At 46.4% G+C, this 12872-nt stretch overlaps 1 protein-coding gene across 1 annotated transcript in view; it reads right to left on the reverse strand.

The window, feature by feature from the left end:
* The window catches only part of PKP1 (plakophilin 1), a 42600-nt gene that overhangs the window by 958 nt on the left and 28770 nt on the right, over positions 1–12872 (reverse strand). The window contains exons 6-12 of the mRNA XM_054181456.1: positions 12193–12370; positions 9934–10048; positions 8575–8730; positions 8295–8471; positions 6073–6226; positions 5372–5558; positions 464–548 (exon numbers count right to left, since the gene is read on the reverse strand). Of these exons, the coding sequence (XP_054037431.1) occupies positions 464–548; positions 5372–5558; positions 6073–6226; positions 8295–8471; positions 8575–8730; positions 9934–10048; positions 12193–12370 (1052 nt within the window). The remainder of the gene's footprint in view (positions 1–463; positions 549–5371; positions 5559–6072; positions 6227–8294; positions 8472–8574; positions 8731–9933; positions 10049–12192; positions 12371–12872) is intronic.

Raw genomic sequence — 12872 nt, forward strand, 5'->3', positions numbered from 1 at the left:
TGGACTTGATGATCTCAAAGGTCCCTTCCAACCTCAGCGGTTCTATGATTCTATAATGGACCGCAATGAAGGGAATCTCCCAAGGTAGCATGAAACGTCCTGGTCCGTTCCCAGCACAGAACAGTGCCGTGCACACATGGCAGCATCGACTCCAGGAGCATCATGGAGGAGTCCGCCCAAGCTAGCTTCATCCCCAGGGCGCTAGCTGCCCGACACAGGCACACCGACATCCACTTATTCCTTAAAGTCAGTCCCGGCAGCTGCGGTTGCGACTTGCTGCCTCTTGCTGGGGTCTTCGGCAGGTGCCCCTGTGCTGAGAGCACCCTGGTCCTCCCAGCGCCCCGGCTCCTCCCAGCCGCTGCCCGGACCCGCCGCTGAATCACGGCCCTTGCAAAAACTTCGGCGAGTGAGTCAAGACCAGGGTTGTACTTGTCAGCCAAAAAAGCAGAAGCGTTTTCCTTACCTGCTTCAGCACACTCTGGAGCTCCCTGTTCGACCAGAGGTCTGTCAGGAGGAGGCGAGCAGCTTCGGCCGCTTTCGGACAGGAGCTGGGAAGATGAAAGCAACCCCGGTGAACTGTGGCAGCCACAGAGCAGCAACCCACATGCATTACCGACAGCCTTTAAATAAGCCCACCTCCAGCTGGCTAGACTTGACGGAGGACTGACAATAAAGCCTTCCTTGCTGTCTCAGCAATGTCTCACGACAACAACCTCTGGGGCCGGAACAGGACAAATGGAAACGAGGGGAGGATTTGGGTGGAAAAATGGGCATTGAACTGAGCTGAAGGAGTTTTTCTGGAGCGTGAAATCTGGGAGAGAGAAGGGAAACGGTGCCAACCCTTCCCTAGAGTCTGCAGGAGGAGTGTGGGCGAATCACTCGGGAGGGCAGCAGAGGAACGGGCTCTGTGCTGCCTGTTGAGGACGGAGGAGATGGGAGCATTTGTAATAACAACATCTGCAACCATAAGTCCTTACTCAGCACAAGTTAATAGATACTTGCTCACGTAACAGCTCCGAAACCATGAGTCATAAGCAGTACCTTTTATAATTTTGGAACATTTCATGCGACAACCTAGATATAAAGCTCCTTGCTGGTTCTTATCACTGCTCCTGATCTGCTGGACCTCGTCCTGCCTGTGGGAGACTCCTGGTCTGGGTTCAGTGCGACAGCCCCAGCCTGTCTCAGCCAGGGTGGTGCAGAGGTACCAGACCAGACTCAGGACCCTCCCTGTGTGATACAGCTTCTCAAAACATTGTGTCCTCAAAACTGTCCTCATCAGAGAAATGAGGCTGACAGTGGACATGAGGGACAACCTGGGACCTGCAAGCACCCTGCTCTGAGCATGAAAGGACAGGAATGTAACCACTGTCAGTAAATTTTGGGGCAGTTTCTCTAACACTCACAGCGCTTGTAACCAAAGAAATTAGCAATTTTAACCTGGTCATAACCTCCAAAGGGATTGTGCAAATCGCTCATGTTGATATTGCACGGAGGAGCTGCAGACCATCAGAAATTCTTGAGCAATGTTTAGGGACAAGAGAAGTAGGTTTTATTGCAAAATCACTTCTCTGGTTATAACCTTTCGATGCTGTCATCAGAATGTGGTTGAAAAATTGCTTGTGGCTGAAAAGCCAGTAAAAACCAATCAACCCAGAGGTATCTATGATCAGATGGCCAGTGCATGTCCTGGGCATTGTCTTTCAAGGATGTCTTGTTGCGTGTTGTTTCTCTCTTTCTGAGATAGAGGCATTTTCTTTTTTTTTTTTTTTTTTCTATAATTTGCTTCTAATGATGCCAAATAAGTACTTCTTGCCATTGTGACTTCAGAGCGCACCTCAAAATAATTTTTCTTTTCAGCCAAAATTACCAGCATCTAGTATCTGAGCCATTGCCAAATTCAGACAATTTGTCCACTCTTAGTTTGAAGGATTTACACTGGTTCTGTATCATACAGCATCTACTGCTACTCTTTACGTATAAAAAGATTAAGCATGAACCGATGGAGCTGTGACGACAACGTCAGTATGTAAAGTAGCACATCCTAAACAAAAGTGCCGGGAATAGCGTGTGACTACAGCAGTGTAGAACATGGAGCAGAATATCAAGAACAGCTGACCTGGGGAAAAACTTTCTTAAAACCAGGTTACCTGAAAATCAAAGTTGATTTTAAGGATAGTCTGTTTTTTACAAACAGAATTATTGGCAAAAATGTGTGGAAAGACAACAGGGAAGATGTCCACTTGTGACAGTGGCTGCAGTCAAGCAAAAAACTATTGACTCAACAAAACACAACCAAGAACCCAATCAGATGGAGATGGTGAGGCCAGGGGGAAGCGTGAGGGCGGAACAAAAGATGAAGGTTTTGTATATGCATATCAAATAATGGGGGGAAATAACGTTGTCTGAAAGGAGAAAGATATCAAGAACCTTATGTATATCACAGGAGATGCCAAGGAATTCTTGGAAGGACTTCTTCAGGATGTCATGAGTTTGTAAAATTGATATCAAGGTGCGATCTTTGGAAGAAATGGGAAATTGGAAATGTGTGGATGAGTAGAACTATTCCACGGAAAAGAATCAAGGAAAGACCTGAGTTTCTTCAAAGATTAATTTTGGAAAATGCTATGGTTGAATTAAACCGCAAAATTGAATCGTATTAATAGAAAAGGTGGGAAAAGTGAATGAACAAAGGGAAACTGAAGCAAATCAGTGATAAAGGGATTGTGAGCAAAACTGCAAGTCTGATGCTCGAAAGTTGCAGAAAGAGATTTTGGAGAAAAGTTTTTAATTCAGCCAGTAGAATTATTGAGAAAAATGATAATTTTATCAGTGAAATAAAGTTTATTGAAAATGAACAGAGGAATATTTTTTAGACAGTTGGAGAAGAAATATGTAAAGGACATCAGACAACACAAAAAATCAGTAACTTGATGTAGTAGCTTGATTTTCAGAAACACCAAGAAAAGAAAAAGTAATAGTCCATATTTTGGCAATTTGGATTAAAAATAGCAAAGAGTGAATGAACACCACCATCACGATGAAGCCCGTGTCATAGACGAGCATATATGCAGGAGACGGAGACAATTATTTAATTGGGGTGCTCCAGGAAGGAGAAGAAACCACAGCTATCAGATAAACTGCTGAACCTTTGATGCCTTTCGCTCAGAATACAGCTACAGGAAACATCCAGGAAAAGAAACCTCAGCTTGGAGGAGTCCTGGTTGACATTTGAGAAGAACATGGGAAAGCAAAAGATCCATAACTTACTTGTCTGTAACCTGGAAGCTCTTTCTAAAATATGAATACAAAAATGTTTGACCGTATTAAACTAATGATTTACAGCTTCAAATGACAGACCAGTTCAAAATTACAGGTAAAGAGACATTTGTTGGGTGGCAGGAGAAACACCTGCCAGGGAGGCTCTGCACAGACACACCAACCAAACCAACACCAGTGCTGCAGGTGAGGGAAGCGTGTCCTCAGGGAAACTGAGGCAGATCAACAGAGAAAACTCCACAAAATACTAACAAGATGCAACAAGGCATGGTGTTCTCTATGCTAATTTGGTCACCATTGAGACCTCCTCGGCTTTCTCTTTCTGTTGGCTCTGGTGCTGGGAAGGAGCAGGTTCAGAGCATGGCACTCACTACACTCAGCATCGGTGTGGGGAGCATGGGGTGTGCATCCAACCTAGGCAACAGCCCCCAGTAGAGGTGTTGGATCTAGTGGATGAGGCTCCTTCTGATGTAGGACTGGACAAATCCAGGCTACACAGGGAAGTGGGAAGGTTGGCTAACTGGTGAACTAGCAGGTGTCCAAGTCACTAGAGTGGAGATCTCGTTCACATCTGCTTCATGGGAACAGTCTGAAATGATGCAGATTGAATAAGTAAGATTGGTCCTGGGTGTAAGTTATTGTCTTTTTTTTTTTTTCTCATAAGAATTGAACAGCATAAAAATCTTCAGGGACAGAAACGAATAATGGAGGAAAAGGAACAATTCAAGTTTTGGTCATTGTAAGAGTTGGGGAGTTTCTCCGAAGGAATTTATGATAAAGACATGAGGAACACAATGAAAACATCTCCAGAGTTTAGTAATCCTCTCAATTTAGTGGGTCATTGCAAACCAAGCTCATCACACAAAACAGTCAAGGCAATTAAGGTATGCACAGCCCCAGTTATGCAACACTTTGCCGAAGTAGTAAATTAGCTGACAACCGGTCTGAGGGATCCAAAGCGGGACTTTAGGCAGAAGTTAATACCATTCAAAACAACGAAGACTTAGAAGAAGGCCGGGTCTCATGTTAATTGGGCTTACAGAGTGGAAGCACAAAAAAGCAGCCAACTGACCGACGTTCGTTGGCTGAGGTCCAAACTAAACCCACTTCTGATGACTGAAAGTCTCTGCTGCCATGAAACACGTGAGAGATTGCGAGTGGTTTATCCAAGGACGATGGAGAAGGCATGTGAATGTCTTCTCACAACAGAAAACAATAGGTTACTTGTATAAGGTATTTTAAAACAAAGACAGATGGTAGGGGAGATGAAAGTCTAGGAAGGAGAATACATGATCAAAGACCGTGTAAGTTTAACACCAGTTGGGCCAAAAATGAGCATACAGTTTGGCAAGGGGTGACAAGCCTTCGCACAGGCCTGTGGGGAGTACGGATAACAAGCAGGACGGAATTGCTACCACCAAAATTCAAACCAAGTCCTAAAAGAAAAAGTGGTAAACCATGTTGGGATTGCTCAGTTGCTGTAAAATATATGTGAGTAGAGCAGGGGAGGTACTTATAAATAAATAAATGAATAAATAAATACACACACTTTATCAAAGCTGCGTCTTTGCCACTTGAGGTGGTTACGCCAACCACAGGATGAACAAACCTGAACATTAAAGCTGAGCACAATCCCATTGTATCAGCGGTGCTCGAATCTCAGACCTGACCTTCACGCTAAGGCTTGCAGGAAGCTGTGAGAGGGAAGCCCACCCACGAGGGAGTCAGGCTGCGTACTGACATCCCCTGTTTTGAGGGCTGGAATTTTTAGCAGGGTTTAAGATGTCGATCCTTCAGTTCTTTTTAGAATTCCCTAAAATTCAGCGAGCAAATTTCCTGATGCCCCTTTATAAATCCCACCATGGACGGCTCATGCCTGTTTCCAAGAAACCACTGCTGAGGATTTGTGTCTGCCAACATGCTTGAATTTTTTTGGTGCTCTCAATTTACAAGCACAGGAAAAGAATAATACTTTACTCCGGCTCTGAAGGGTGATGGGAAGGCTCTGGGGTTAATCTGGCTTTGCACAGAGTGCACAGGCTCAAAAAGCGTTTGTGCATGACCCTCTCCATGCCTTCTGCCCCCAACTCACCCATTTCGGCACAGGCTTACTACATTATTTAGCATGTTGCTGGTCAAGTAAGACTTTCCCAGGTGTGGGTTGGACATGATGAGGTTCCTCAGAGTGTAACAAGCTGATGTCATGATCTCGCCATAGCTGTTGGTATTTCCAGACTGGAATGACAGGAGACGTGATACATCTGGGAGCACCTGGTGAGCTAAAGAGGTGGAATGTTCCAATCAACATTTAAATAAAACCTGGCACGAGTGAATGATACTATTTATGTTAGTGCTATTCAATACAAGAATGCAGTGTTATCTCTGGAAGGAAGCACTGATAATGTTGGACATTAATGGCATAATAGTTATCACTTGATTTTCAGAGGCAAAATGAGTGCTGCAGGCCTCTGGAAGGGCAACGATATTGGTCATGGGTAGTCAAGTCCAACTCATCTCCCAAAACACTATCATCCTCACAATGCTGCAGGTTTGTCATTATCTATAAAGCCTACCACATGCTTGTAGAGACTTTGAGGTAGCACACATTTTGTTAATTAAGCCTGCAGATACAATCTGAAGTTGTCCTTTTTGGCCAGAAGAAATGACACTGCTTTGCCCAATTTTGGAGCTTGGTTAAATCCTGTTACGGGGTTTACAAAGTGATGTGGGCAGATATTAGAGAGTTAGAAACTAGACTTTTTTCTGGAATCCACTGTAGTGGAAATTACTTACCCATGGTTTTGTGGAGAACAGGATGCCGGGACATGTTGCTCAGCAAAGAAGCCCCAGACCGGACAACTTCAGAGCTGTTGGACTGGAGGAGCCGTGCTATGCGAGGCAAACCTTTTTCCTTCAAACCAATCATTTGACTCATTGCGTTGGACATCTAGGAGACAGAACAGAGATATCTCATGACTTCTAATGCCGGGAGAACACAAACGGAATGATGTACGGGGCCATACAAACATCACCAGGCTATAAAATTAGCATTTATATACCTCCTTCTGCTACCATGATCCCACTTACTTTGTCATTTACCCGTCTTCTCCACAGGCATTTGCAAAGTCAGGCTCTCATCCTTTGGGGTACAGTTGGGACTTCTGTCCTCTTTCTGGAGCCTGAGGGGGACAGTTGCTCACCCGACTGATATTCCCATAAGCTGGAGAAGTTTTACCTTCACGTCCCCGTTGCCCTTGCCCTTGCACAATGCCCTGGCAGCTCCCTGACATGCCACAAATAATAGGCTGCTTTGGAATAGGGACAGCTAATGATACCTTTAAAAAACAAGCTGAAGACCAAAAATACTCATCTTGGATCCTGATCTCGCGATTTCTTATGTAAAGCTGGAAGATGTCAGGACACAGCCAAGGCAGATGAGTGTTCATGGGTGTTGAAGCACATACCCTTAATAAATTGCCATCTTATTGGTAGACTCTAAACTGAACTTCTCAGCTACTGCCCCACCAGAAAGGCTGGTGGAGATTGTCGCACCACCAGTGATGTTTGTCCATCAACAGTGACATGGAGATGGAGGGAATGGACTGGAAGGCAGCCCTGTTCCAGTGGGCTGAGACCCAATTTCCCTCCCATGCTCCAGGAGGCACATGTGCCACGTTACATATCCACACCAGCAGGACTGGGTTGTCTAAAACTGAGTCTGAGAAGAGGTTCAGAGTTCTCCTCTATAAGCTAAAGGGTTCCAGTAAGCTTTGCAAGCTTGTCCTTGGTTTCCCTCTCCTTCAAGTGACAGCAAACCCAGCAACCCACCCCAACTCCAGCTCTGAGCTTGAATAAGACCCTTGAAAGGAGAAGTCACTTTTGCACATCCAAGCAAGTTCCAACCATTCCCTTCCAGAAGGTGGAAATAAGTTGCTTCAGCACTGTCAGAGCTGGTTTTTGTTTGTTTGTTATCTCCCCCCCCTGCCCAAAAGACATTCTTGTGTAATGGTCTTGATTGCTGAAAGCCTTTTTTTTTTTCCATGGAGAACATAGCTCCAGCCCCATTTCTCTGACCAGCTCTACCCATACTGCGACAGCCTCTCTCCACGTCGTTAGTGCCACTGTTTAATTAAACCAAAAAAAATAAAAGGTTCCCAAAGTATTTCACATTGAAAGACTTGTAACAAAAGCTCCCAGGAGATTAGAGCTGGCAGGTTAATGCTGTCCTAGCAGCGAAGGCTCCTTTCGTGAGTCACTCCGTGTTTCTGGGTGGAACGCTTTGCACACGTGACACGCCTCTCCTACGTATGAAATAATTATCTCTTTATCTCCCTAGCCATCTTATTTAAATTGGAATTGATGAAGTTCGACACAAACAGACAAGTCGAGGTTTGTCCACGTGAACGCAGCCTGCGAGGACATGCCCAGGGTAGCGACTTCGGGCACAGCAGAGCTGCTGTCGTGACGTGGCCCTGGCCGTGCCCTACCTCCTGCAATACCCACGGCGTCACGCAGCCGTGTCACCTCCACGCTGCCATACCCACGGGTTAGGACATCTATCGGAGCTATTTTACAAGCAGCTCTGATGTGAGGACAAGCCACAATCCACAGCACAACCCACCCTGTTATTAGAGCCACCGCCCACTTAAAAAACACACACAGGTGGTGGCACACGCACATCCTTCCTCTCTGCTTTGATGACACCTGTCCACATGTGCACATCTGCACCCATCCTCACTAGTGTCCTGGGGGTCAGGCGCCAATACCCGTAGGTGCTGGTGGCATGACCAACCTGGAGGAGCCCCTGGGAAGTGTATGGATCTGGGAAAGAGCCTTGGGATGCTATCTTGGGATATGCTGTATCTTGGGATAGCTCCCATGAGACCCCATTTTTGCCATTAATAAATACCTCAGCTGGAGCATCCACTGTGGAAAGGCTGGAATTAAGACTTTTTCCTTTCTGTAAGGTGTTGACATTTTGACCGCACATGTGTGGAGGGGAGAGGAGTGCTTACCAGTCCTCGGCTCGCAGTGAGGTTCTGCAGAGCTCCAGCACAAGCTTCCAAGGTGGCATCCTTCTTGCTCTGATCCATCAGGGACAGGTAGGTGCGGATGGCATCAGAGTGGTAGAGCCAGCTGGGTCCTTTGGGTTTAAAATCCTCCTCAGGAAGGGGGACACCGTACTCATCATTCTACAAAGAGACAAGAAACTGGAAGCTCAGATCCTGTTCTTTGCTTGCAGCCCTTGCCTGGGGCTGAATATCAGATTTCCAAGCCCTCTGCGGCACATCTTACCTCCATTTTACCACTCCTGCTGTTGAAACAGCCTGTGAGAGTTTTGTCCATATAAACGCTCCGGGCCATGTGGTTGAGCTGGGTGTATTTGTTGGGAACTTCAGCATCCAGGCGGTAGGAGAGGTTGTGCAGGATGCAGATGCAATTCTCCACAGACTGAAATCACCACCAGAATAAAAATGCAAGCATCACATTAGGCAGAAAAATATGAAGCAGCACCTGCTATAGCTACAGAGAGGACATATACCATGCAGTAATTAAGTTTTTTAGCAGTTACACTATATAAGCTCCTGACCCTGCTTAAGTTAGCAACATATGGGAAGGAAGAAAGAGGTAGAGTAGACATGAATGATGGCCACATAGCCCAAATGCTACATTAAGGATCTGTGAGATGACTGACTCAGTGGATCTTGTCAGGTCCCACTGCCACAAATACGTTGACAAACAGGAAAAGAGAATGGCAGAGGGTGGTTATATCAAACTGCCCAAGATGAGATGCCAAATCTTGAAACTCTTCCTCTTGCCATAGTCAACTTTCAATGACTTTATCCACATCACAGTTACAGATTAGGGGACACCTTTTACTAAGAACAGGCTTTTAAACCTCCTTTACCTGGATCTCAGAGTGCCCAATGTAAAGAGAAGGGAGAATTTTCACTAGATCCCAGTAACCAACGCGGTTACATTTCCAAAGAACTGTGTTCAGTATGTGCTGCTGAAACTGGTCGTCTTGCAAAAGCCCTCCCCAAAAGAGGGTTTGCTCAATCCTGAGCTCATTTGAAATAATTCTGGTACCTTGCTGGGCATTGAGGACCTGAGGGTGTCTGGCTAGTATCTCAGGTGTTGAACACCTGAACAAGTGGCTACAAACACTAATTTGTCCGAGGTAAGTGCCGTTTACACACAGCAGCCAGAGTCACAGTTAGGGGCCTGGCAGAGGGATGCCAGCTCCTGGCTTCTTGCTGAATGTGATGCCAGTCTGGGGCGTATATACTTGAGTCCTGCTGGATGAAGAGATGTGGCGGTGGGAAGAGCAAAAGGTGGAGGTTAAGATGCTGGCAGGATCCCAAGGTGAGAGAGGAAGGGAGGAAAGCATACTGGGAGCTCAGGAGCCAAATATTTTGCCCCATCTCTGTGTTTGGTAAAGGGAAATTGTAAAACCCACCTTTACTTCAGGCCCAGAGCACAGAGGACTTGCAGCCCTACAACAGGTTGCACTGGGATTTGGAAGGACAGGAGCAGCCACGGTCTGCTCTCCTCTGATGTTTGTTTGAAAGGGATTTTGAGATATTCCCAAAGTGGCAATTATTAGCTATGGGGCTGAAGTCTAGCAGAGAGCTCAGGGTGAGCGTCTGGTACCTTATCATCAGGTCGGTTAGAAGCCACGCAGTTCTGGGCGTAAGTCATGACTGAGTCGATCAAGCCAGGGTAATTCCTCATGGTCTGGCGCCCCATGTCTGCAGAACTCAAGTTTCTGAAGAAAGCCATGGCAGAGCATGTCAGGAGAGAAGGAGGAGAGAGGATTAGTTGGGTTCACTTACTAGTCTCTATAGGATCTGTTCTGGCTAGGCTGTAATTGAATTTAAGGATATTTTTGTAGATTCAGCGAGGCTGGTGTACTGCTCTCATTTGGAGGCCTTCTGTAGCACTGTACTGGAGCACAGATCTCTCGTTGCTCTTTAGGATTGATTTCATCTAGGAAAACATCCTGTTAAGGAGCTCTGCATAGAAGACATCCTCCTAGTGAGAGTAACTATCAGCAATATTTTGCCTTAGAGGCTACGCGTGTGACATTACACAGACTCATCGCCTCCTTGGAGGTGTTTCCAAAGAGAAGACTGAATAAAGGCCACCTAGGATTGCTGTGAAAATCAGCAAGGTGAAAATCAGGAAGGTGCATATAGTTGTAAGCATGGAGGTACACGGGTCAACTGCAATATTTGTGTGGGAAAGAGGGGGCAGAGATGCTAAAGAGAAGCAATCGCTCTGACCAGATGGATTGACCTGTAATGGTGTAAGGTGTTCCTGAGCACTGGTTACTGCCAGGACAGGGGAGTTTTTCCAGTAACAGGAAATGTTTTTTTGTTGTTTTGTTGGGTTTTTTCTTCCCTGTTTTATTGCCTCGTAGCTTGCAAATGAAAAACAAAGAGAGGTTGGCAGTCGTTGTGAGATATTCACTCCAGGCGTTCCAGAACTGGATTTGATGTTCACTGTGATTTGCAGCCTCCTCATTAACATGAATTCATCTGCAATCCAGAAATGCTTGAGCAGCAATGGCTCGAGCCCAGGGCAAACCCAAGGCTGTTCTCATCTCTGCGTTATGATGTGGCAGGGCAGTGAGTCAGAGCCATCCCAGCTCATCCCTCGGAGAAAGGGCTCCGGACCCAGCCGCCTGGCTTTCCTTACCTGCCTTGCTCCCCAGCCCTGCTGCCCCCAGCCCCCTGAGCTCCCTTGCCGACCTGCCTCTGGCAATCTTCACTGGCGGTGTTGGATATTAGTGCCACAGACCAGGAAAAGACTCGGGAGAAAGAGCCTGCCTGGAGTTACACTCCACGGAGAGCTCCACAACCTCTCTTCGTACTCTTTCCCTCATTTTCATGGGATATTTTACGGCATCAGTGGGTTGAGATGGTCTTAAAAGCGGAGCACCTCATACGCAACGAACACCTCACATCCCCATGTGCAACTGCATGGGGAAGGTGCCTTCCAAGAGAGGGAAAGGAGCAGCACTCGCTATCTTTCAGACATGGTTCCCAGCCACAGAAGACGATAGTATCACGTCTCAAAAGGCCCCTACCGTATTCACCCGTTTCGTTTCATAAGCAGGTACAGCTCCTACTAGCTGCATGTCTGGTAAGGGTGCGGTCGGAGCTGCGCTCCCTCGGGGAGAGCTTCAGTTGATGAAAGTACCTAATTATACAGGCTATTTTTTTTTCCCCCCCACTAGTTCCCAGTGAGACAAGGAGCTCGCATCCAAGTGGAGGAGGGCGGTAGGAGAAACAGCAAGTCAGGGCGAAGCTCCTCTACACAAGGGCTCTGGCTTTCCCGTGAAAAAAATAAACTACTCTGGGCTCAGTCTGCGCCTCCTGTTTTACAGCTGACCTGCCTGGTGAAATGAGCCAGGAAAAGTCCAGGGCAATGGGACTGCTCTGTACCAAACCGGTTATTAAACCTGTGGAAAAATGCTTGTTTCTCCCACATGGAGAATTCTGTCTTTTTGTCACCTAAATCCCAAAGCAGTTTGTTTTCTAGGAACCAAAATTTTCTCTGGAAGCCTCAAAAACGTAAGGGCAAAAAGCGCCAAGTTTCCTGGTCTGAGCTGAACCCTGTCAGGTTTCAGTATTGCAGCTCTCCCGCGACAAAGTAACTTATATTTTTTGAGCAGAAACTTCGCAAGAAGAAACTTTTAAAAAAAAAATAAAATAAAAACTACTAGGAAAAATACTTTACATGTAAATTTTTCTGTACCTTCTCTTAGTCAGGAAAACTTTCTCCAGGAGAATTTTTTATTAATACAATTGCAGTGAGCGTGTCTTTAGCTTATGGTAAGAGAATTTAGACAGCTTTAGCTTTTGTCAACAGACATAAGCTACGGTAAGTCCCTGCTTGATGACTCACCTCAAACAGCCTGTAGCATTGAAGAATACTTCTGGGTCAATAATTTCCCTTGTCCTGTTGCAGCTGCCATCAGACCAGCCAGAGAAAGGGATGATAACACAATCCGTCAAGACGGGGAGGGCCTCCTGTATCAACTCTTCTTTTAATTCATCGGTGGAGGAGAGGTTCCAGAGCAGTCCTAGGAAGGAGGTGGGAGACAAGCTCAAGCAAAAGCTCACCATGCATTAGAAACTTTCTGTAGGTCAGAGTGAATTCCAGCAAAAAAGTCCTCCTTCGCTCCATCCCTCTTTGAACTAAAGGTGCAGAGGCTACCCTAAACCCTGGTCTCTGTTCATCCCTATGGGAGACAGGCAGATGGGCACCAGGCGTCATGTGGAGGTGGGTATCTAAGCATCCTCCCTCCTTGCAGAACTGGTGTTTATTGCCACTAGGTTGCAGGAGGAATGCATCTCTCCAGGGATCTCGTAAAGGCTTGCACTCAAGACCTCAGTCACCTGAGGGTGACCTGCACCAACAAACTCATGTCAATCCTTCAAGAAAAGGTGGGACACCAATGAGATAACCTGCCCAACCGTATTGGGCTTGCCAGCACCCTTGGCCTTCCCTGGGAACAGCATGGGGCCCAGGCATGCAGGAAGGCATGGGAATGGCAAGGTGACCACAAGGGTCACCAGGGGCAG

Source organism: Rissa tridactyla, chromosome 21 (assembly GCF_028500815.1).
Source record: "Rissa tridactyla isolate bRisTri1 chromosome 21, bRisTri1.patW.cur.20221130, whole genome shotgun sequence".
Classification (NCBI taxonomy): Eukaryota; Metazoa; Chordata; class Aves; order Charadriiformes; family Laridae; genus Rissa; species Rissa tridactyla.